Source organism: Megascapheus bottae, chromosome 8 (genome assembly GCF_031878675.1).
Source record: "Megascapheus bottae isolate mThoBot1 chromosome 8, mThoBot2.hap1, whole genome shotgun sequence".
Taxonomy (NCBI): Eukaryota; Metazoa; Chordata; class Mammalia; order Rodentia; family Geomyidae; genus Megascapheus; species Megascapheus bottae.
In genome coordinates, this window is record NC_143516.1 from 53,980,371 (window position 1) to 54,005,554 (window position 25,184).

At 46.3% G+C, this 25,184-nt stretch overlaps 1 protein-coding gene across 2 annotated transcripts in view; it reads right to left on the reverse strand.

Moving 5' to 3' along the window:
• Positions 1 to 268: 268 nt before the first annotated feature.
• The window catches only part of Ankrd6 (ankyrin repeat domain 6), a 131,900-nt gene continuing 106,984 nt past the window's right edge, over positions 269 to 25,184 (reverse strand). For both annotated transcript variants that reach the window (XM_090338433.1, XM_090338432.1), the window contains exons 6-16: positions 20,685 to 20,783; positions 19,460 to 19,558; positions 16,558 to 16,656; positions 15,283 to 15,360; positions 11,751 to 11,855; positions 9,813 to 9,947; positions 9,091 to 9,276; positions 8,571 to 8,723; positions 5,115 to 5,228; positions 4,075 to 4,201; positions 269 to 2,581 (exon numbers count right to left, since the gene is read on the reverse strand). In XM_090338433.1, the coding sequence (XP_090194559.1) occupies positions 2,010 to 2,581; positions 4,075 to 4,201; positions 5,115 to 5,228; positions 8,571 to 8,723; positions 9,091 to 9,276; positions 9,813 to 9,947; positions 11,751 to 11,855; positions 15,283 to 15,360; positions 16,558 to 16,656; positions 19,460 to 19,558; positions 20,685 to 20,783 (1,767 nt within the window). In that variant the 3' untranslated portion in view covers positions 269 to 2,009. The remainder of the gene's footprint in view (positions 2,582 to 4,074; positions 4,202 to 5,114; positions 5,229 to 8,570; positions 8,724 to 9,090; positions 9,277 to 9,812; positions 9,948 to 11,750; positions 11,856 to 15,282; positions 15,361 to 16,557; positions 16,657 to 19,459; positions 19,559 to 20,684; positions 20,784 to 25,184) is intronic.

Below are 25,184 nucleotides of genomic sequence, written 5' to 3' on the forward strand. Positions count from 1 at the left end.
TTAGCCCGAGCTCAATAAAAAGTAAAACCCACTTAAGTATGGAGTTAATAGGCTGACTGGCATTATTCTATTGTCTGCCTAGAGTGCTGTACCAGTACACTTGCCCTTTCTTCCTCCTCCCTAGTCTCTTCCCTGTGCCTGCTGTCCCTCCAAACACCCAGTTCACAGTGGTAAGCTGCCACTGCCTTAGATGCACTGTGTGGTCCAGGCTTGCTGGTCCAGTTACAATGATTTCTCAGCATTTCTCAGGGTCCTTTGAAGTGTCCTTCTCAGTATCCTTCCTAGAGGAAGTATTCTGATGAATGAAAGTAACTCTTCCTTGGAGCACAACTTGCTGGATTTCTTGGATTTTTTTCCCCTTTGAGCAGTAGGCAGAAGTGATGGAAGTGGGTGATTCCTTGGTGTAGAAGAGAGGAACCCCCTCGCTCTACAGGCCTGTATGTGCATTGGGAGAGTGGACAGCGAGAATAAGCCACGGAGATGGGAACGGCTGCACCCCCCAGGGACAGGTGCACGGGGAGGTCACAAACACATAAGGTCAACTTAACACGCACCCAAAGTGCTTTCTGAAGATGACTATGTTCATGGAGTATTACTAAAACCTACAACTCTGAGCTTCACAGAGGAGCTGAACATCCCGTTTTCCTATTCCCTATGTCAGCAAGTCAGTATTTTCTCTTTGGCTCAATGGACAGCATTTATTCACAATTATAGGCAACAGTGTATAGAAACAGAATTGGGGTTTCTGTTCACACATAGATGTTTGTGGAGATGGCTAAAACCCCACATTCCAGATGGTGAGATTTGGGGAGATCATTAAAGCCAAACTTTTAACATCACCACTGTTATAATTTAGTTTCTGAACTTCTATTTCATCAGATAGTAAAGTCTTTTCATGTGTCTCTACAGCAGAGTATAAATCTAGTAATCCAGTTAGCTAGATTTCACCACTGCAAAACAGTCAAAAGCCTTTGAGGTTATTCAGAGATAGAACTCAATTCAAAACAAAATACATTCGGGATATTTATAAAACAAAGGTCCTGCCACCCAATAATAGGCTCAATACGTTGAAGGTCCAGGCAGTTGTTACATTAATCTGTTTGCTGAGACTAACTAATCAATGTGTCTGAAATGTAGAAATCACAGCCGAAAAACTGGAACTTCTCTCATTCTGCCTCATTACACACAAACATTGCTGGTAGTCAATTATTCATTATAATAAAGCAGACTTTTCTTAAAATTCTAAGATACTGGATCTCAGGGCTTCTTGAACATCTCTTCTCCCTCAACATCAGGTTCTCTTCCCCTGATGGGAAGCATTTAGAGAATGACAACTATAATGGGCTGGCAAATCGCAGAGTACCAACTCTAGTAGAGAAAGAAACTCTTGTCTAGGCACAGCAGGTGTATACATGTACATGAATGCCTACTTCAGGACACAAGCAATCAGGTGTGGTTTTGTTGTTTGTTTTTTTGTCAGTCATAGGGCTTGAACTTGGGGTCTGAGTTCTGTGGTTCAAGGCGAGTGCTTTACCACCTTGAGCCACAGCACTACTTCCAGTTTTCTGGTGGTTAATTGGAGATAGGAGTCTCACAGATTTTCCTGCCAGGGTGGCTTTGAACCTTGTTCTAAGCTAGATCTCAGCCGCCTGAGTAGCTAGGATTATAGACGTGAGCCACCAGTATCTGGCCCTACCCTTGACTTCTTTTACAGGATTCTCTAGTGACTGGCTTAATCTGAGCTTTTGAACTTCAGATGAACTTGCCTTGAGATTTCCAGCTTCTAATGAAACCTGAAACTAAGCAAGCTTCCAAGGTTTCAGCTTCATTGTTGACATTGTAATGACTTCCGGGCATAATAAGCAGGTGTCTGGCATCTTTTAGAAATTGGTGATTTTTTTCTTAAGAGGCAAAGTCTGCACACAATAAGCCATTCCCTGGGCGTAGCTATTTGGCAGTTGCAGAACCCCCCAAAAAATGTTCAGAATCTTTTGTTTTCTTCCCATGTTTTAATTTTCCTTCTGTACCTTACTCCTCAATTTAGCAAGTTCTTCTTCGAGACTTTTAATGTGTTCCTTCAGTGTGGCCTTGTCTTGCTGGGCTTTCTGACTGGCCTGGCTTCGGGCTTCTTCAATCTTCCTTTCATACCACTTTTCCATCTGGGAAGAAACAGCCTCAAAGAAATACTGAGTGAGCTCCAGGGCTTGCGAGGCATCGCGCGCATGCTGGACGGTCTGCTCCCCACCGCCAGCTGGCGGTGCTGGCCCACAATGGCTGCTGGCTGCGGGCTGCTGGCCTGGATGCCTGCCCTGCCCACTTTTCCCGGACTTCTTGGTCTGCGTGCTTCTGTGGACGCAGGGCCCAGCACGCTGCTCTCCTCTAGCTGCCTCACTGGAGGGCAGCGGAGCTGTCTGAATCTTGACATTCCTCAGCCGGGAGCCTGGACAGTCCGAGGAGGACAGCTCTTGCTGGAGCCTCTGGGTAGCAGTGGGGTTGAGGGCCTTTTCCTTGGGCCTAACTACCTGAGAGGAACTGTCTGATGCAGCTGCTGGACCGGCAGTCACCACTGATGGATCCATTCCTGTTACAAAGGAAAGCAAACATCAGACATCCACGCTCATGCACAACCCACCAAGCAACGTTTCCATGGTCTTTTTCACCTTTTCATCCCAGGACTATCATTTTGACTTATCAGGATTCTCAAGGGTTCTGTGATAAGCCAAAAAAAAAAAAAATTGGCTGATTTTTCCTTTAGCCTGTTTCTTCCGTATACCTCAGAATGCCCCCAGTCCCATTTCCTAATGCCAGCTCACCAGGCATCTCCAAACAGGTCCCTGGGGCCTCGGGCAGGTGAATGAGTACCCTTATTCTCTAGCACAAATATACCAGTTCAGTTTTCTTTTCCTAACTCTCTTCTTTTTTGGGGGGTGCCAGTCCTGGGACTTAAACTCTGGGCCTTGAATTTTTTGCATTGTTTGCTTAAGGCTGGGGCTTTACCACCTGAGCCACACCTCCATTTGGCTTTTTAAGAGAGGTCGGAGTCTCTGAGATGTGTCTGCCGAGGTTTAATCCTCAGTCCTCAACCTCCTGAGTAGCAGCAAGGTGACATGCAGGTGGAAGCCACTCTTTGGGCCCCGAGAGTATACCAGTTTCTTAACCTAGACTCCAATTTGGAATGGTGGTTCTATTCCCATTACCCACAATTCCCATTACAGGGCCACAAGAAGCTCACACGAGTCCTACCAAGAAAACTAGCTCAGGGTAGTTCCCAATGTGTCAGCAGATAAAAGACTAGTTCCGGGCATGGCTCTGGTCACATGAAACATACGGCATAGCCAGGCCCTCCCCTCCCCGCACCCTACACACATAAGGACTGATCACCAAGCTCCGAATGCTCAGACTTATCTTCAGTGAAGTCACCAGGGACCTAGGAAATTCTCTCTGATGTGACTCTTAGTTAGTACCTGGGGCAACCTCAGTGCTTGAACTAACACTGAACGAGGCTTGGCATAACTGGACAAAGGCTGGAGGCCAATGAAAGAGGAGAAAGGGGAAATGAGCATGAAGAAGGAGAGCAGCTTGCTCAGGATACAGTCATTTACAATCCCTTCTCCACGGGGTCAGCTCTGCATCCATCAGTTTTGCACACGAAGCACTGTCAATACCAATCAATAACTCCCTTACTTCTTCGTGCCAAGTTTGTCTTGGTTTTTAATAGGTTGTTTTTTTGGTGGTGCTAGGGTTGAAGCCAGGGTCTTGAATACTAGGCAAACACCCTAACTATGAATCCTATTTCCAGACTCTCAAAATACAATTTTGTAAATGAAGCATGGTTACCTAAGGTATTGAGGGCACGTTCCTGTAACCTCAGAACGAGGCAGGTGGAGGTGGGAAGAGCCTGGGTGCAAGGGCACCATATGGGATTTGCATATATAGCTGTAAGTAAACCACAGTCCTCACCCAGTATTTCCATGGTGCTATCGTGTGGGGTACCTTCAGATCAGCAGAGAACAGACCTAGGGGCAGGGAAGTTTCATTACCCGTGGGTACAAGGATTCTGTCTGCATGGATTACCTGTAGAGGAGTCACATGTAGATGGTGTGGATTTAGCCCTGGAGGTCCTAGAATCTCCAGAAAGCTTCATTTCCAGATTCTGAATCTTTAACATGCACCAGGTTTTTAATTCATCCACTAAGGACATCTACAGAAATAAAAATAAAAGTAACTAGTATATAGAAGAGGAAGGTAAATTTGATAGGTGGCTTATAAATTAAGACATAAAGAATTAACTTTTAGAGCTGAGCATGGAGACTCAGAACTGTCATCCCAGCTACTCAGAAGAAGAAAGTCAGGAGCATCTCACTTTGACACCAACCCAGACAAAAACGGTAGCAAGGCCCCATCCCAACCAATATAAGCTGTGCATGGTAGCGTGTGTCTGTCGTTCCAGGCAAACAGGAGGCAAAGGTAGGATGATGGCAGGCCTAGATAAAGGAGCTATGGTTCAGTCTGGTCCCAGGCAAAAATGCAGGACTCCATCAGAAAAATAACTAAGCAAAAGAGCAGGGGCATAGGTAGGTGTGCCTACCTATCATGCAAAAGGCCTCATAAAGCCGGAGTTCAAACCTCAGTACCAACAACAACCATGTTTTTAGTGAACCTGTGAATTATGATACCTGATATAACCATCTTGACGAACCTAAAAGTTATAGATGACTTCATCCATCGGCCATGCTTAGTACCCAGACCTAGAGCCGTCTATAACCTTCACTAAATGACTCCGAGCCAGAGGCCTGACCTCCTGGTACACTATCAGGGAATCATTCCATACCTCCTGTCCCAGGGAGACACCAAGCCTCCATAACTGCTTCTACACCATTACAATGGTTCATGAGCTTTTCTAACACATGTGTGACTCGGGCAGTCAGGACCCTTTCCCCAACATATTCAGCAACAGACCCAATATGAACCAGTCTCTGCTTCTGACTACATTTGAGTATGCAATGCAAGTGTTCTTTTGGAGTCACAACGTCTGTGTTTTCAGGGATGGGTGTACATCTTTTAACTTAGTGACCATTCAGCAAATTAAAGAGCTGCTGGAGGCTGGTTTGTACCTGGCGTTTCTCTCCCTCATGCTTCTCCGCATCACAGTGCTGTTGCAGGCGATTCAGGCATTCTGTCCTCTCTGCTGACAGTCGCTCAACCATCAGCTTATCCAAAACACGCATCTAAGATTCAAGATAGGGGTGGGGGTCATGCTGGGATGATGTAAAGATGAGCTCTGTCTCTCCGTACATTGACAGCTCAGGCCTGCCAAGCAGAGTTCACAATGCAGGCAAGCACATTTCAACAACTCATTCTGTTTTCTATTTTCATAGGGTGGTCCTGGGGCTCTAGCTTTCCAGAATTCCTGTGCATGTTTCCATAAGGTCTATTTTCTTTCTTTCCCACATCTGAAGTCTTAAAAATGCAAGCCCTAGGTGGGTTTAGTGGCTCACGCCTAGCTACTTGGGAGGCTGAGATCGAGGATCACGGTTCAAAGCCAGCCCAGGTACTAAAGAACAGGAGACTCTTATCTCCAATTAACCACTCGAAAACTGAAAGACATGCTGTGGCTCCAGGGGATAGAGTGGTAGTCTTGAGCTGAGGAGCTCAGGGGCATCGCCCACGCCCAGAGTTCAAGCCCTATGACTGACAAAAAAAAAAGAAAAAAAGAAAGATACCAACCCTAAGCCAGGCACTGATTACAGGTTCATGGCTGTATTTGTAGCTACTAGAGAGGCTGAGATCTGAGGATCATGGTTCAAAGCCACATGGATAGGAAAGTCTATGAGACTCAACTCCAAATAGCCAACTGAAAACTGAAAGTGGTGCTATGGATCAAAGTGGTAGAATTCTAGCCTTGGTTTAAAAAAAAAATAAGGTGGGACAATACCCAGGCCCCAGGTTCAAGCCTCACCACTGACCAAAACAAAAAAAAATCCATAACACACATTTCACACATTTATATAATCCTACTCAGGTGCCTGAGGTCTGAGGCTCACAGTTTGAAGCCAGTCCAGGAAGGAGAGTCCATGAGACTCTTATCTCCAGCTAAACAGAAAAAAAAAAAAAAAGGACCAGAAGTGGAGATGTATCTCAAATGGTATACTTCTAGCCTTGGGCAAAAAAAGCTGAGGAATATCAACCAGGACCTAAATTCAAGCCACAGTATTGGCACAATACATACATACATACATACATACATACATACATACATACATACATACATACATACATAGCCAGGTACCAGTGGCTTATGTTCAAAGTCCTACCTATTCAGGAGACTGAGATCTGAAGATCAAGATTCAAAGCCAGCCCAGGCAAGAAAGTCTATGAGACTCTTATCTCCAGTAAACTAAAATTAAAAGGCTGGAAGTGGAGCTAAAGCTCAAGTGGCAGAGCACTAGCCGTGAGCCTAAAAGGTCAGGGACAGGACCAAACTCGAAAGTTCAATCCCCAGAACCAGCAAAATAATAATAATAAAATAAAACAAGTTTTATGAATGAAGAAGCAATATGTGCCACTTGAGCAAATGCAGATTGTAGACCAAAAAGACCCACAAGCCTTAAAGATCACGAGTTTCAAGGCTATCTAAAAACAGGAGCAATCACTTTACTGTAGCCCATCCATGCAATTATGACAGATCTTCAATTTCATCCAGCTTTCCCAGAGAAGGTATTATCGCTGCTTCATAAAAGGAGTCCAAGAAGGCATTTAAAGGATGGCTTTCAAACACAAATGACAGTCACCTTTTAGTCATGTACCTTTATGTGGCCTCTCTTCATTCTGACATTTTCCAGAGGTTTAAACAGCTCCTTGGGCTATACTTTTACTGCTTTGGCAATGTCCAAAGGGGGAAAAAACATCACCACTGTTAGCAGAAGCCAGCCTGCAGGGCTCATGGGCAAGTTCCTCTCCTGTTGGTGATATAAAATGGCATTCCACAGAGCCAGAAGCATGGCCTAGTAGAGTGATTGCCTAGCATGCATGAAGCCCTGGGTTTGAGTTATTGGTACCACATACAGAGAAAAGCCTGAAGTGGTGCTATGGCTCAAGTGATCAAGCACTAGCCTTGAGTTGAAAAGCTCAGGGACAGAGCCTAGGCACAGAGTTCAAGCCCACTACTGAAAAAGAAAAATTGCATTCCACACAGAGATGTTCAGAAATATACAAAGAAATACCAGCTGTGGTGCGTGTGGTTCACCTTTTGGTTTGTCTCTGTTTTGTAGGTGTGGCCTCCTCTCCCTGATCCCATCCTCACCTTGTAGAAGCAAAGACCTTCACGAAGAGCCACATGCCTTGAGCTGGTTCACAGGGCACAGTGGACTGGTACAGCAACCTGAATCACCTGGGCCCCAGGCCTGTCCCTGCCACAAGGAACCCAATCTGTCACCCCCTCATACTGAAGAGGCCCTTGGAATATTTAAATAACTCCTTATTTTTTGTTGGTTGTGGGACCTGAACTCTGGGCCTGGGTGCTGTCCCTGAGTTCTTCAGCTCAAGGCTACCGCCCTACTCCTTGAGCCACAGTGCTACTTCCCCCTTGGAATATTTAACATTCAAATCATTCACACTTTCCTGGGCACTGTCTAGCTGGGGTGTGTGTGTGTGTGTGTGTGTGTGTGTGTGTGTGTGTGTGTGTGTGTGTGTGTGTGTGTGTGTGTGTGTGTGTGTGTGTGTGTGTGTGTGTGTGTGTGTGCACATTGGTATGGGGGATTTATCTAAAGCCTTAGCTTTTGTGTTCAATGCTAGTGCGTTGAGCCATAGATCTCCTTCCAGATTTGGGGTGGCTAATTAGAGATAAGAGACTCACAGACATGGCCAGGAGTTTGGCCTACTGATAGAATACCTGTCTAGCATGCACAAAGACCCAGGTTCGATTCCTTGGTAGCACATAATAGAAAAGCCAGAAGTAGTACTGGGGCTCAAGTGACAGAGTGCTAACCTTAAGGATAAAGCCCCAGGACAGTGCTCATGCCCCAGGACTGGAGGGGGGGGGGGGCGGCGGGGAAAAGCTCACAGACTTTTCCTACCCAGGCTGGCTTTGAACAGCAATTACAGATTACAGGCATGAGCCACACTGGTATTCAGCTCACTTTCTAATTTTCATGATTTTATAAAGATGCTCAGTAAATGGAACTCTATAGAATCCAAAGCAATTTAAACTCAAGTCCCCACTTCTTTGAGATAAGGTCTTTTTGTATAGGATAGGTTGGCCTCAAACTCTTGATCCTGTTGCTTCCATCTCCTGTGTGCTGGGACTACAGGTGGTTGCCACCACACCCCAGCAGAGTTGCTCTTCAAAATTATAACTAAGTGCCCTGTAACAGCATTCCATAAACCAGTCCAGAGAACCCTCTCAGGGCACACAGTGCAAGCAAAGGCCGATGTTCTTTTTCTTTGCTTTTTGGATGCTGGAGATGAAATCTGGACGTGCTCACTCCTGGGCTACAAGCACAGTCCGAACATCTATGATTACATTTCCTGCCAGAACAACTGGCAGCAAAGAGGCCATGCCATGTGCTTACTTGGTGCTGCGTCTTAGTCTCCATCTGGCCCAGCTTCGTGTTCATTTTGTCCTGAACAGCCCCCAGCTCTGCCTTTATCTCCTCCACAGTCGCCTCCAACTGATTCTCCAGCTTGCTGATGAGTGGCTCACAGCGACAGCCATTGATCGGTGCCTACGAGGGATGCAGGAGAGGAGTCAGTCCCCCCTTCATTCTTCCACAAATGGGGAGCTGGGCTGGAGCTGATGGAGGAGACAGACTCAGCCCTGTCCTGGCTCTGGAATGTTCCCTGGCTCAGCTCTAGTAGGTACGGAGAACGTGCAGAGGGAAAAACATGGTTCCTGACTTCAAGCTACCCATCTCTACTGGGAGGCCTCTAAAGATCTGTCACCAAAGGATAGTTCAGAAAGCTCCATCGGTTTGTCACATCAAGTGGCAGGAGTGGATGGGCACTGTTTGAGTGAAGGGGCCATCCGCCCCCCACACCCGACAGCCTGCCTGCGGAGGCTCCCGGGCTCACTTCCAGCAGTCCCGGGGTTACCTGCATCACTTTCCCATCCTTGCCCCGATACAGGGTGTACAGCTGGTAGGCTCTGAATTCATGAGGTGGTGGCGGGGATGATCCCCGATGCCTGCTCTTCTTTTTGGGGTGATGATGGATGTGTGAGTTTCTCTGGTGTCCAGGCTGTTGGTTAGCTGCTGAGGTGGGGTCAGACAAGGCGGACGCCTGTCCGGGAGGAAGAGATGACATGCTTGAGCCAGCAGCCTGGCCAGACTCACATCCAGCCAGAGGCTCCCATCACCCCTCATGCTGACAAACAACCCAGCGCTGTTCAACACAGAGCAACACGTCTCCAGAGACACACATTAGCCCACTCGCCCATCCACACTTAGTGAGATCTTATTTCTGTGATGGTCCCGGGGCTTAAACTCAGGGCTTGGGCACTGACCCTGGGTTTTTGTGCTCAAGATGAGTACTCTACCACTTTAGCCACAGCTCCACTTCTGGCTTTTTGGTGATTAACTGGAGATTAACTAGAGTCTCATGGACTTTCCTTTCCGGGGTGGCTTTGAACTGTGATCCTCAGATCTCAGCCTCCTGAGTAATTAGCATTACAGGTAGGAGCTACCAACCCCTGCTGTGAGATTTAACTTTTAAGCTGTTTCAGTGAGGTCACATGGTATCTTTGCTGCTCTTGGGATGGATAGCAGGACCTCTCACCAGCTCTCCTCCCCAGCCACCACTACGCCACTGGCACCTGCCTTGGGTCTGGACTTTCTCCTCCGGTGATCCTTTGCTCTGGGTTCAGGAGAGGCAGACAGGAATTCTTCCCTGGCTTCGTCTTTTCTTAGAACAGCCTGTTCGCTGCTGGGAGTGTCCCCAGCTGACACGCTTCCCTATAGGGGAAAAAAAAAGCCAGAACCTGCTCACCTGGGCCTGCCACCAGCAAGGCAAAGCTGTCTGTAACATTATTTTGTAAGGGGATTTTTTTTTTAGCCAGTCCTGGGGCTTGAATTCAGGGCCTGGGCACTGTCCTTGGGCTTTTTCAAGGCTAGCACTCTATCACTTGAGCTATCGCACCATTTCTGGTTTTTCTGTGTATGTGGTGCTGAGGAATCGAACCCAGGGATTAGTGCATGCTAGGCAAGCACTCCACCACAAGGCCACACTTGCAGCCCCAGGGACAATTTTTATGGCAGTAAATTTCAAATGCCAGGAGAATTGCCTGTGGGTCTTAAAAAGTTTGCTTTTATCTTGTTAGATCCCTAATAATCTATTCTATTCTAGAGTTCCAGAAACCTACCATACACAAAAAAGCATTAGAGATTTGGGGGTCTTTTTTACTTCCCCGTTTGTTTCTGGAATTTTAGGCAGAGAGTGAAAACCATTTAAAATGAAATATAGGCCAGGAGTTTGGCCTAGTGGTAGAGTGCTTGCCTAGCATGCACGAAGCCCTGGGTTTGATTCCCTAGAACCACATACATAGTAAAATCCAGAAGTGGCACAGTGCCTCAAGTGGCAGAGTGCTAGCCTTGAGCAAAAAGTGTCCAAGGACAGTGTTCAGGCACTAAGTTCAATCCCCAGGACTGGTTTAAAAAAATAAAAAGGCCGGGTGTGGTGGTTCACACCTGTAATCCTAGCTACTAAGGAGGCTGAGATCTGAGGATCAAGGTTCAAAGCCAGCCCGGACACAAAAGGACCTAAGAATTTTATCTTCAATTAACCTCTAGAAAATGGGAAGTGGGGTTTGGTTCAAGGGTAGGGTGGCAGCCTTGAGCTGAAGAGCTTGAGGACAGTGCCCAGGCCGAGTTCCAGCTCCCATAACACACAGAAAGAAAGAAAGAAAGAAAGAAAGAAAGAAAGAAAGAAAGAAAGAAAGAAAGAAAGAAAGAAAGAAGAAAGGAAGGAAAAGAAGGAAGGAAAAGAAGGAAAGAAAGAAAGGCATATATATATATATGTATATAAAATTCTGTTCCTTGTGAGAATTTCTATAGTTTGGTTTATATAATTTGTATATAAGCATACAATCAGAATAATGATGCCTTAGCCTTGGAAACTGATAAGATTCTGAAATGGCATACAGAAGAGCAAGTGCTTGGTGATATTTTATGTGCCAAAAGTTGTTTCTATATCCCATTTGTCACCTCAGAAACTTCAAAGGACAGCCAAGGACAGCTGTGCCAATCACTGAACTGATCGGCACAAAGGGATCATAGAGGCCAGCTCCAGTCTCTAAGGGGAAACTGAGGACACAACTATGCCAAGGGCTCTCATCAAAATCATCTGTAGGATTACTGGGTTTTACCCCAGAGTTTCTAACAGTGGGTCTGAGGTGAGGCCTGGGAATGTGCATTTCAAACAAGGCCCCAGGTGACATGGGGCCAACACACACCACATGTCTCTGTAGTTACAGGCACAGTGTTTGATGTTGTCCATGCAGAGGGTCAAAAGGCACAGGTATATGGGACTGGAGCATAGTACACACGTGTACACACACACACACACACACACACACACACACACACACACACACACGAGAGATCTGGAAGGAGTCTTGGAGGAACATAAGACATGAAGCCAAAAGGAGAAAGAGCCCCGGGGGAAGGAGAGCCGAGGAGGCATGGTAGGCACAATCGAGCCCTTGAGGACACACAGAGTGGCAAACAGGTGGGCCGGGCCAGGTAGGAGGACCCTCACACCTTGCTTTGTGCCACCTCATCTCTTGGCACCGACTGAGCCCGCCTCTCTTCCTTGAGCCTCTCTCTCCTTTTCCTCAGGCTTCGCCCACGACTGAAACGCAAGACCTGAAGGAAGCAAACAGCATGGTTACGGACCAGGGTGAGCCAGGGGAGAGGAGAGCCTCCCTGAGCCCAGCACCAACCTCCAGCAACCTCCAACCTGAGGGGAAGGACGGAGCAGTCACAGAAACATGCAACCCCGCGCTTGCTGTGCTTCCTGGGTCTTGAGCTGAGCTCAGCAAGGATACAGAAATGGGGAGCATAGGGCCAGGAGCATGGCCTAGTGGTAGAGTGCTCACCTAACATACACAAAGCCCTGGGTTCGATTCTTCCATACCACAGATACAGAAAAAGCCAGACATGGCACTGTGACTCAATTGGTAGAGTACTAGTTTTGAGCAAAAAGTGTCCAAGAACAGTGCCCAGACCCCGAGTTCAAGCCCCAGGAATGGAAAAAACAAAACAAAAAACAAAAAATGATTGTAAGAGTTCCAGACTAAAAAAGCTGAGAACTATGCTGGGGTTTGGGTCACTGGAGGAACACTGGTCTCACCTGCTGAAAGCCCTGGGTTCAATCCCACTTCTCTAAGCCATTTCTAATGCTGTCTTCAAACTCCCTTTTCTCATGTCTGAGAAAAGCGAAAGACTTTTGCTTACTGTCTGCCTGGCTGGTGGACTCTCAGAACAGGTACAGCACCAGAAACTGCCTGGGATTCTCTTTCAGAGCACTGATGTGTCACATATGACAAGCAACACCCTGTGGTCAACCGAACACAAAATAACCACCAGCAAAATCACCCTCCATTTACCATGCTATCGGCCAGCCAAAATACCTTTGCCTGCTTTATAGCTTTCTCAGCGAACCATACCATCGTCCTCACAGAGGGCCATTCATCTTTTTCAGCACATAGAAAACAGAGAATTAACCTTGAGGCCCAGAACAGAAAGTGCCCACTTAGTATCTTTGTGGAAATACCCACATTCATCTAAGTGGTGGCTCATGCCTGTTATTCTAGCTTCTCTAGAGGCTGAAGGTTTGAAGTCAGCTGGGACAGACAAAGAACAGAATGCATAAAGTTCCCTTGTGTTGAAGAGAAGGGTTACAGGGATAATTGTGTGAAATAAACTTTAATATGTCATCCAGCTATTTGCAATTCATTCAATGTGAGTAGAAACCAAACTTAAATCACTTCCTACAGGTTCTTACTCATTTTTGTAGAACGAGGGTTTGGACTCAGGGTTCCCGTTGATAGGCAGTCAATCTACCACTTGAACCGTTCCCTCCACCCAGGGATTTGGGAAAGCTTTTCCCGGGGATGTAGAAGAACAATGATAGATGGGTTAAGGACATTATCAGGCTTTATGTGTCCAGGGAGTTCTGCAGCCATACAAGACTTTCTGATCTCTGTGTTGGGCTAACTGGGGAGCTGGCTGTCCACCAAATAGCCAACAGCGGAAACACCAGATAAACGTGATGGATTCTGACACTCACAAACAATCTTGTAGTGTTTTTTTATTTTTATTTTTGCCTATGTTGGCATTGATCTCAGGGCCTGAGCACTGTCCTTGGGCTTTCTCAAGGCTAGCACTCTACCACTTGAGCCACAGCACCATTTCCAGCTTTTTCTGGGTATATGGGACCAAGGAATCAAACCCAGGGCTTTGTGTATGCCAGGCAAGCACTCTACCACTAGGCCACACTTATTGTCTGCATCTTGTACTTTCAAAACATTTTTTCAGAAGTGAACTCTGTGCTACCACTTGAACCCTAGTTCCAACATGGCGTCTCACTCTCCACGGGCTGACCTGGGCTATGATCCTCTTGCTTACGTTTCCTTCTGTAGCTTGGATGGCAGGTATGTACACCACACCCATCTAGGTCTTGAATTGGGATCCTGAGACTTTTTAACATGGGCTGGCTCTAGACCACAGTCCTTCTAAGCTCCATCATCCACACAGCTGACGGATGTGCACCACAGCTCTAGCTATGGGATAAGATTGGGTCTTTTCCCCAGGCTGACCTCAAACCATGATGCTCCTCATGTCTCATTTCTGAGTAGCCAAGATTACAGATGCGAGCAATTATGCCCAGCCATACCCTGTACTTTTGACCCATGAGAGACCAGCCCTTTTTTTCCCCCAGACTTGAGGCTTGAACTGTCCTTGGGCTTTTTTCTCAAGGCCAGTGGTCTGCCACTTGAGCCACAGCACCACTTCCAGCTTTTTTCTATGTATGTTCATGCGTGTTAGGTAAGCACTCTACCATGAGGCCAAACTCTTGGCCCCAGCACTTTCTTTTATTTTAAATTGGGATTCACAGATGTGATTCTGGGGATGATTCTTTGCCAAAAGCTAGAGTGAGTGCTGGTGGTTCACACTTATAATCCTTGCTGCTCAGGACTCTGAGATCTGGAGGATTGCAGTATGAAGCCAGCATGAGCAGAAAAGTCCAGGAGAAATCATCTCCAATTAACCAGCAAAAAGCTGAGCTGGAGGTACGGCTCAAGTGGGAATGCACCAGCAGGGAGCAAGTGAATCAGTGTCTGCTGTCATGTAACAGACTAGCTCCAAACTAGAAATAATCTAAATGTCTCATATTGATAAATATATATGTATATACATGTAAACGTAACACCTATCTATCTATATCTATCTACCTACCTATCTATGGTCTTGGGGCTTGAACTCAGGGCCTGAGCACTGTCCCTGAGCTTATTTGCTCAAAGCTAGAGCTCTAACACTTGAGCCATAGCTACATTTCTGCCCACATTAATGAAATGGTTTAATATGGACATCAACAAGAAGGAATATACTTTCATTATACTGAATGGGTATAGAGACTGCCCAACATTGTCCTGTTACAGTTGGATCAAAGGAAAAATAACAGGGTATGTATAACACAGTAAGAAATAATTACAGTAAGAAAAATATGTCTGCGGAAGGTAAACTGAGCCAACAGATGCAGATACTTTAGGGTGTTGGAATTACAAGCAGCTGAAGTATCATGAGGTGTCTTTATTGATACTTCGATGTCAATCTCTATTGAAATGGCAGTCATCATTATTTTTTTAATAAGGGTCAAAATACCATTATCAGATTCAAACAGGAAGGAGACCCCCTGAGCTTCCCTGCTTCTAGTGGCCTCCCTGGATGGTCCCTTCTCCCACCTCCCTCTGCACAGCTTCTTCCCTCCTGCTTTGTCCTTGTTCAGGAAGGGAATTTGCCCCAGTCCCCCCCTCCCCACCTCTCCCCAGTGCTGCCACAGGAGCTTCCTGCCAGGCTGTGGAGCTGGGAAGTGAGGGTCCAGGAAGCTGGAGCTGACTGTTCTGGCCAAGGAGAAAAGGACGCCAGGTCTAAAAAGCAGGCCTTGAGGTCTCACCCTCAAGAGTCAGGAGCATGCCTACATCCCATCTACCCAGCTGGGAGGCCCCCCGATTTCCTCTTGAGAACCGTAGCCTGCGTCATCTGACAACAGAGAAGCAGGACATCCTACCTGAGGGGCTTTCGTGAGGAGCAGGGCAACCTCCGGATTGTTGTGGTAGCGGGCGGTCTCCAGTGGGGTCTGGCCTGCCTGAGGAAAGGCATGGGGTGGGGGATAGGTGAGGAAGAGACCCCAGGACTGGGCAGTTCTGCACTGAGTCCCAGCTGGCAGTGTGCTCAGCCACCCAAGGCCACAGGCCATGGCTCTGGCACTGAAGCAGGCATGCAGAGCATGTGGACGGACACGTCCCGGCCACAGGGCACTGCCCACCAGAGACTACTGTGGGAAAGAGAGAGAAGACAACACTGAAGAGAGTTAAGGAAGTATATTTATGCTGAGTAGACATCTGAGGAGGTCTACCATGCTCTAGCGATGTGTTTCCCCTAGGCAGAACCCCTGGAGAGCCAGAGGCATCTGGGGAACAGGCTGGAAAGAAGTTATGTGCCAGGGCCATGGGCCATAATATAGGCTCCTAGAAAATGAGACCAAAAACCAGGCGTGGACAAGAGTGGGGTTCAGAGGAAGGAGAGGGTATTCTAGCCACTCAGGGCCACTCTAGCAATCACAAGGCAGGAGGAGGGAAGGGTTCTAGACTCAGAGCTCAGGAAAACCAAGAGCCTTTGATCAGCTTTCAGCAGCCTCAAATTCTACAATCACCCTGCCCCAGGCCTTACTGAAGGTCAGTCTCCAGGAGCGAGGGTACCGGGGTTGAGCCTGCTGTGCGATCCGGAGAAGTGGAGGTGAAGGGGAGACAAGAAAGGAGTACGTGAGGTGATCTGGGAGAGAAAGGCATTGGATCTCTACGGGTGATTCTCCTGACTGCCATGAAGCCATTTTGCTAAAGACCATACTCCTTTCATAGGTCTAAAAGTTGTGTGTGTGTGTTTCATTCAAGGCTGGCACTCTACCACATGAGCCACAGCTCTGCTTCAGGCTTTTTGGTGGTTAACTGGAGATCAGAGTCTCATGGACTTTGCTGCTTAGGCTGGCTTCAAACCACAGTGCCCAGATCTCAGCCAGCTGAGTAGCTAGGATTAAAGTTGTGAGTCACCAGTGCCCATCTTGGAATTCATTTCCGGTATCATCCATTTCACCTGCACTTCCAGGAGCCTCCTTTTCTTGTCAGGTGATGCTCACTGCTGCTAGCTGTCTAAAAGGGGTCCTCAGAGCTGGGGTTCCCCCACATCCACCCCTGAGGACCCCAAAGGCTGTGGCTTTGGTGGAGTTTGTGGGATCTTCAGGACCTGCAGAGGACTAGGTGGTCACAGCACCCCCATCTCAACTTACATTGTTCACAATGGTTCCATCTGCTCCAGCTTCCAGTAAGACTTTCACCACCTTCTTGTGGTTTAGGGCAGCAGCTACATGCAAGGCTGTGTCTCCAGCCTGAAACCAATCAGAAAAAACATCTGCTAAACCCGCCTGGCCTGGCCTTCTGCTTCTGCTTTTCATCCCCCAGTCTAGGCCCCCCAAAGCCATCATTTTTCTCAACCAGACACCAAGGTCTTATGTGGTGCTTTCTAGAGATCATGGAACTGGATGGGTCACAGTCCTTTCTAGCTGGGGGTTTGGAAGTCACAGAATGGGAATATATCAAGGGCAAAGAGTGCCCTTGGGCTGGGTTGCTGAGAATCCTGGGGCTCAGAGGCAGGATGATGGAGTTTAGTCCTTGATCCTCTGACCAGAGAGGCCACAGGTCAGAGAATCTCATGGGTTCTGAGAATGAGTTTTAGCAGATACTGCAAAAAATACTTCTGCACTGAAGATAACAGCCCAACCCTCAGGCTCTAGGCCACTGAGACTCCACCTGTCTGTAGCCTCTAGAGCTTTTTGGATGGAAATATCAATAATTAGTGTTCTCTCAAAACTAGGTGTTTGCTGTCTCTTACCATATAGACTAAGAAAATTGACATTGTATAAAAAGTTTAGCCTAGTGGTAGAGTGCTTCACAAAGGCCCAGGTTCGATTTTTCGGTACCACATACATAGAAAAAGCTGGAAGTGGTGCTGTGACTCAAGTGGTGCACTAGCCGTGAGAAAGCCCAAGATCAGTGCTCAGACCCTGAGCTCAAGCCCTATGACTGGCCAAAAAAAAAAGTGTTTTCTATCGCTCTGAAAGAAGGGCGTATCCATTTCATCTTAGTAGGCCAATTCTGAAATAAATGCTATTGTTTTCCAAGCAAAAAATTATATAAATAAATCCAGACAAATACAGAAAGAAGTCTGCACTTGTCATGTGATCAGGCAAAATGCCTTGCTACTTGATAGGAAAACCGAGGATCTCTGAGGAGAAGCCAGCACTGCAGTGCATGTGGTTGGTTCTGTGATGGGAGTTCTCTGTGGAAGTTTTTCCAGTGTTGGCTGCATAATAGAAAATAGATGTCAGGGGGTCAGGGCAAGGAAATGGGGACAAAAAACATAAGAACATTACTCCTCAACGTGTGAGAAGTAATGCACCTATTATCTGGCAAATGTAACTATAACCCCTCTATACATTACAATAAATAACAATAAAAATAAAAATAAAAAATTAAATTAAATTAAAAAAAATAGATGCCAGGGGCCTTCTCACTGATTCCATTGATTTGTAGTGTGGATTGGGCTGGAGATTTAAAAAATTATTTTTCAGAAGTAGTGATAGGGCTTTCTGCATGCTAGGTGAGCACTCTAAGTTCAATTCCTCAGTACATCATACAGAAAAATCCAGAAATGGCACTGTGGCTCAAGAGGCAGGGTGCTTTTGAGCAAAGTGCCCAAGGTCAGTGCCCAGGCCCTGAGTTCTACCCCAGGACTGGCAAAAAAAATAAATAAAATAAAAAGTTGAACTCAGGGACCTCACACTCATTTGGCTTGACTCACTTATGGCTACGTCTACCACTTGAACCAGACCTCCAGCCCAGCTTTTTGCTAGTTAATTGGAGATGGAGTGTTTTGCCTGGGCCTTTTTTTTTGGGGGGGGGGTCAGTCATGGGGCTTAAACTCTGGGTCTGGGCACTGTCCCTGAGCTCTTCAGCTCAAGGCTAGCACTCTACCACTTGAGCCACAGCACCACGTCTGGTTTTATAGTGGTTAGTTGGAGATAAGAGTCTTATAGACTTTTGTGCCTGGGCTAGCTTTGAACCTTGATCCTCAGATCTTAGTCTCCTGAGTAGCTAGGATTATAGACATGAGTCACTGGCATCTGGCCTGGGCTGTGTTTGAAATGAAATCTTCTAGATCTCAGCCTCCTGAACAGTTAGAATTTACAAGGTGTGAGTCACTGGTGCAGGCAGGACATGAATATTTTAAAGGCTCCTCTGTGACTGAAATTGTGATCTGCTGCCATAAGTGAGAGTATGCTGTGGGGAGAGGTGGAAGCAGAACAAGGTTAGCTAGAATCCACTGGGGAGACCGCACAAGACTATTTTTTTTTAATTAAAAAAATTTTTTTGTCAGTTTTGAGGCTTGAATTCTGGGCTTGGGTGCTATCCTTGAACTCTTCAGCTCAAGGCTATTGCCCTAACCCTGGAGCCACAGTGCCAGAGATAAGAGTCTCTCAGACTTTAGTGCCCGGGCTGGCTTTGAACCATGATCCCCAGCTCTAAGCCTCCTGATTAGCTAGGATTACAGGTATGAGTCACCATGCCTGGCCCCCTATTGATGTTTATATGCATCCAAGGTTAAAATTCACTGCTATAAAGCTGGTCACTAGTGGCTCACACCTATAACCCTAGCTACTCAGGAAGCTAAGATCTGAAGGATTGTGGTTTGAAGCTAGCCTGGGCAAAAAAGTTCGCTAGATTCCACTTCCAAAAGCACAACTGGAGGCATGGCTCAAGTGTGGGAAGGTACCAACTTAGTAAGCAAACCAAGCAAGTATGAGGACCCCCCCCTCTTCTTGTAAGGTATGTTGTTATTAAGGTCTTATACAGAGGCTTCTATTTTATATAAACCACAATCTAAGTTTTTAATTTCAGATTTATATATTCATAGTCTTTACAAAGCCACATTCTTCCCTTCGGATTTCCTTATTTAAAAAAACCACATGGTTAATCAAACCTGTTCTTAGGATCTCCGAGAAACCATGCATGGGAATGGCTCAAAGAAGGCAGGGTCTCTGGCGCCCAGTGGGATGTCATGTAGGCGGGAGGGGAGGGCTCACTGCACACTGTCAGGGACCCTGTGGGGACGGCAAGGACGCACGAACTGACCTGGTTCTTCTCATGGACAGAGCAGAAAGCACTGAGGAGCAGCCTGATGATGGGCAAGTGATTGTAGCGTGCAGCCACGTGCAAACAGGTGTCGCCTGCCTGCGGACGGAAAGCAGACGCTGAGCGCAGTCAGCAGTTTTGTGTTGTGTTTTGGTCATGTCTTACAACAAAAAACAACAACTATCATTAAAAGCTGCTAGACAGGCCGTGTGCTCGCCTAGCACACACAAAGGCCTGGGTTCGATTCCTTGGTACCACATATACAGAAAAATCTAGAAATGGTGCTGTGGCTCAAGTGGCAGAGCATTAGCCTTGAGCAAAAACTGTTCAAGGACAGTGCTCAGACCCTGAGTTCAAGCCCCAGGACTGGCGGGAAAAAAAAGCTATTGTATATTGATATTGTATTGTATATTGATTATTGTATATTCCTTTTTTGTGTGCCCATCCTTGGGCTTAAACTCAGGTCTGGGCACTGCCCCTGAGCTTTTTTGACTAAAAGGCTGGCACTCTACCTACTTTACTTCCCAGCTTTTTGGTGGTTAATTGTAGATAAGAGACTCATGGACTTTCCTCCTTAGGCTATCTTCAAACCACAAACCTCGGATCTCAGCCCCCTGAATAGGTAGGATTACAAGCTCATTCTAGCTTTAGAATGGATTTGATAAAATTGCCCCAGACAAGGAGATCTCCATAATCTTTTGGAGAAGCCAGTCATTTTCCTGCCAATGCACCTAAGGCATGAAGTTTATATAGGAAAAAGCCTCTGGGGAGGGAAGCTGGATACCCATGGTTGTATTCAAGGCAGGCATCTCAGCTCATCTCAGGGACACCTCAGGCATCAACTGACTTGCCATCTGAAGACGCTGGGTGTGGAGTCTCCGACCTCCCTGCTCTGTATGTCACATCACATATAGGAGAGTCCCACGTGGGAATATATACCACATATATGGGACAATATGCATTCATGTGGGCAGAGACTTTAACATCTACAGATTTCCTACACTATTCTAGACAGTCACATGCTAGAAGAAAAATGGGAGGTGTATTATTTCCAAGTCTTTTGACTCATCTTCTCTTCTAAATGACCTCTCAGAAAATTAACAAATAAACAAAGTACAACAAATAATTTAGCTAGGTCTCAAACACTTAATTTCTAGATGTTAATATGAAAGCACACTGCAGTGGTTATCTTCGACACGAGAGGTTTGAGAAGCTGTTCACCCACGTTATTTTTGAGGTCAGCACGGGAGCCACCCAGCAGGAGGACACGCGTGCTCTGTGAGTGGCTGTTCTGGCAGGCCAGGTGCAGGGCTGTGTTTCCCGCCTGGGAGAGAGGCAGAGAGAGGGGAAGACATGTTAGCAACATGTTTTTGCATAGACGTATACACCTTGTAGTGGGGTGACACTCAGGGAGGATGCTCACATTCTGCCTCCTTTTCAGGGGTCCGGCGGGGTGGGGGGAGCTGGAGGCAAGGATGTTGAATGTGGAATCTGAACAGGTTCAAGAGTTCTAGCTGTCATGAACCCTCAGCTCCTGGGGCTGGGGGGGGGGGTGTGATTGAGGGATTGGCAATGAAGTGTACAAAGGAATTTATTATTAGGGGATGGAAGCATTTTGTATCTATGGTGGTGATTCCTCCCTAGTATATATACAATGCCCCAAAACATTTATGCATGGAAATTCTACCTAAAAAATAGCACAGGAGGGCCGGGAGTTTGGTCTAGTGGTAGAGTGCTTACACGAAGACCTGGGTTTGATTCCTCTGCACCACATACATAGAAAAAAGCTGGAAGTGGTGCTGTGGCTCAAGTGGTAGAGCTCTAGCCTTGAGAAATGCCTAAGGACAGGGCTTAGGCCCTGAGTTCAAGCCCCGCAACTGGCAAAAAAAATGACAGGAAAAAAAGTACCATCAAAGCTGGAGGTAATAGCATATGCTTGTCATTCTAACCACTACAGGAAGTCTAAAACAGGTGGACTGAGGTCCATACACACATTCAGGCAAGAAGCATGACCCTATTTCAAAAGGACTATGTGCATGCATGCATGAGGCATGCTCGTTTTTTTATTTCTGTTTGAATACATGCATGTGTATGGGATTTTGCCCCCAGCTTACCACTTTATCAGACAGATTTGCACATCTTTCACCTGCATGCGTGCACCAAGCACAAATGGAAGAGCCCACTGAGCTCGAGGATGTATTCCAAAACTTCCCTAACGTGTTCCATATAACGATCATAATTTTTTTGGTTGGTCATGGGGCTTGAACTCAGCCTGGGCACTGTCCCTGAGTTCTTCAGCTCAAGGCTAGCTTTTGGCTAGCCACTTTTGGCTTTCTAGTGGTTAACTGGAGATAAGAATCTCAAGGGACTTTCGTGCCCAGGCTGGCTTTGAACTGCAGGGGTGAGCCACTGGCCTTCTTGCCTTTTGTCTACTTACCTTTCTAATCTCAATGTGACATTACTAAAAAAAAGTTATCAGCAAAAAATAGGGCTGAAGGCATGATTCAGCTGTACAGTACCTGTCTAACAAGCACAGAACCCTGAATTCAAACCCCAGTATTACCACCAAGAACAAAAAAAAGAAAGTGATATCCACCAGTTCATGTTTCTTGTCATGTACCATCTAGAGATACTGAGTGGCCACTGGCCCACCAAGCCATGAGCCTGAATAGCCACTTCTTTCCTTCTAGAGGAACATGTAACCAGGAAACAGCAACTCCAATCTAGGTGTAGCAGGGGTCGGCAGGCTGCAGACAGGGCAGGGAGATGGTGGGAACTGGAGAAGATGAGAGCCATTCTTCCAGTGAAGGGGATGTGTGTGTTGGGGGGAGGACACTGGGTGAGGGTTGCTGGGGAGCTTTACCTAAAGATTTTTAAGCAGAGGAAGAGCAGGATAGAAAAGGCACTACTCAAAAACAATCCAAGGGGGGCTGGGAGTTTGGCCTAGTGGTCGAGTGCTTGCCTCGCATGCACGAATACCCGTGTTTGATTCCTTGGTACCACATACATAGAAAAAAAGCCGGAAGTGGTGCTGTGGCTCAAGTGGTAGAGCGCTTGCCTTGAGAAAGTCCAAGGACAGTGCTCAAGCCCTGAATTCAAGCCCCAGGACTAGCAAAAAAAAAACAATAATAATCCAAGACAGTTACAATAAGCAGGAAAAGAAAGGACAGATGGGAGACATTAAGAAAATGTCCTGAGACATGAAAAATGGTGGGCAGGAGAGGGGAGAGAGAAAGATGAGAGTAAAAGAGACCACTGTTAGGGTCCTTGTTGCCATGAGAACAAGACTGGCTTGCTTCCCCAAACTCTAATAAACGTAGGGAATGGAAGTACACCACTGAGGCACATCCTTCCTGAGGAAGGAAGAGTCTGCTCACTCCAGCTTTCATGGACAGCAGGCAAGGCCCCAGAGATGTCATGGCATTGATGCAGACTCTTTCTGACAGACTGGTCATTATTAGATGTTGATCCTGACTTTGCTGTTGAAGATCAGCCAAGGACATGGGTATGTAAAGGCTAGAGGGATGGTCACTGTCAAACCCTATGGTGCTGTGAAACTCTCCACAGACTGTGTGTTAAGGAAATTACTAAATGCTGTTCACAGTTCCTATGATGCTGTGGCCCAGACCCTATTCTAGCATATCAGCTTTAATAGGCTATCACCACTAGAGGAGGCCACCATCCCACGATGACACGCACGCAAGTGAATTGTGGGAAATTCTCAGTCTCTTTCAAACCCTTGCCACTACTCTCTACTACTTTCTAATCCCAAGAATATTCATCATGCTTTTGTGTGTATGTGTATCAACGCTGGGGTGTGGACTTAAGGTCTTGTGCTCTCGCTTGGCCTTTTAGCTCAAAGCTGATGCTCTACCACTGAGCCAAAGCTCCACATCTGGCATTTTGCTGGTTAATTAGAGATAAAGAATCTCACAGACTTTTTTTTTTTTAACCCATGCTGGCTCTGCACTGTGATCCTTAGTTCTCAGTCTCCTGAGTAGCTAGGATTACAGCAGTAAGCTACCAGCATCTGGCTAATGCTTTCTTATTTTCAAAATAAAATGTTTCCTTTCCTGATTGTGAAAGAAATAATCAGTTCAGTTTGGGAACTTTGGCAAAGGCAAAAACTAGAAACAAAACCAAAAATCAATCAGTCTCAATTCTCATAAATACCAAGATTTTGATGACATACTTCCAGGCTTATTTTTAAATATATACAATTCTATACTAAGTGTTTAAACAGGTATGTGGGAAACTTTTTTAATAGTATTTTATTGGTGGGTAATGTATAGAGAGGTTACAATTACATTTGTCAGGTAGTGGGTGCAATGCTTCTCCAACATTAATACCCCTTCTCATGTTTTTGTCCCCCTTTCCCTCCCCTCAACCCCTCTCAATCATCATTTTCCCCCTTCCCATCCCTATTTCAAATAAACAGATATACAATATTCCAAGTAACAAAGTCAGTTACAGTAACCACATGAGATTATCTATAAGGGGTAAAAGAGAAAAGAATTAACTGCACATAGTACATTAAGAACAACACTCGTAAGATCTATGAAACTCTTCTGCTCTGAAATGTTATAGGGCAACTCAAGAGCATTATTTTCAAATCTTATTACATGAACATATAATAATTTTAAGTTCCTTTCCCTATGTTTTGTGCCTTATTGTCATATTATCCTTGTGGATAATGTGTATGTGCGCGCACACTCACACACATGCTTATACTGAAGCTTCAACTCTGGGCCTGGGCACTGACCCTCAGCTTTTTCGCTAAAGGCTAGTGCTCTACCATTTGTACCACAGCTCCACTTCTGGATTATGGTGGTAAATGGAGATAAGGGTTTCACAGGCTTTCTTGCTAGGGCTTGCCTCAAACAATCTTCATATCTCAGCCTCCTGAGTAGCTAAAATTATAGGTATGAGCCACTGGCGCTTGGCTTGCAGTTAATTTTTTTTTTTTGCCAGTTCTGGGCTTGAGCTCAGGGCCTGAGCACTGTCCTTGGACTTTCTCAAGGCTAGCACTCTACCACTTGAGCCTCAGCACCACTTCCGGCTTTTTGCTATGCATGTAGTACCGAGGAATCGAACCCGGGTCTTTGTGCATGCTAGGCAAGCACTCTACCACTAGGCCAAACTCCGGGCCCCTTGCAGTTAAATTTCTATCAGCATGTTTTACTGTTCTCTGTATGTATGGTGCTGGGGATTAAACACAGGGTTTCATGCATGCCACACAAGATCTCTGCTCTACCACTGAGCTCCATCTCCTAGGAGGGTATCTACTAGGTATAAATCTAGACCTATTTTATTTTGGGGGTGGTGCTGGAGACTGAAACAGCGAGCTTACAGGGTTGAGTCAGACACCAGCACCAAGCTAGTTGTCAGCCTCGCAGAAGCATTTTTAAGGGTTTTTACATTTCTTTTGCCAACTTGCTGGTCAACAATGCTTGTGTCCATCCCGCCACCCAGCATAGCAGCATCCCAAGAAGCCACCTCACACTCTCTGCCACCATTGGTGGTAGGATTTTAAAGTTCTTTGCTGGTAAGTTTAGTGTTGATTCTCTGCTGCTCTCCTCTCCCAAACAGTGTCATAGGATGTAGTCAATAATTTCTGTTCCAGTCCTAGGGTTTGAACTCAGGTACTATCCCTGAGCTTTTTTCTGCTCAACGCTAGCATCTACTACTTGAACCACAGTGCCACTTTGCCACTTCCAGTTTTTTG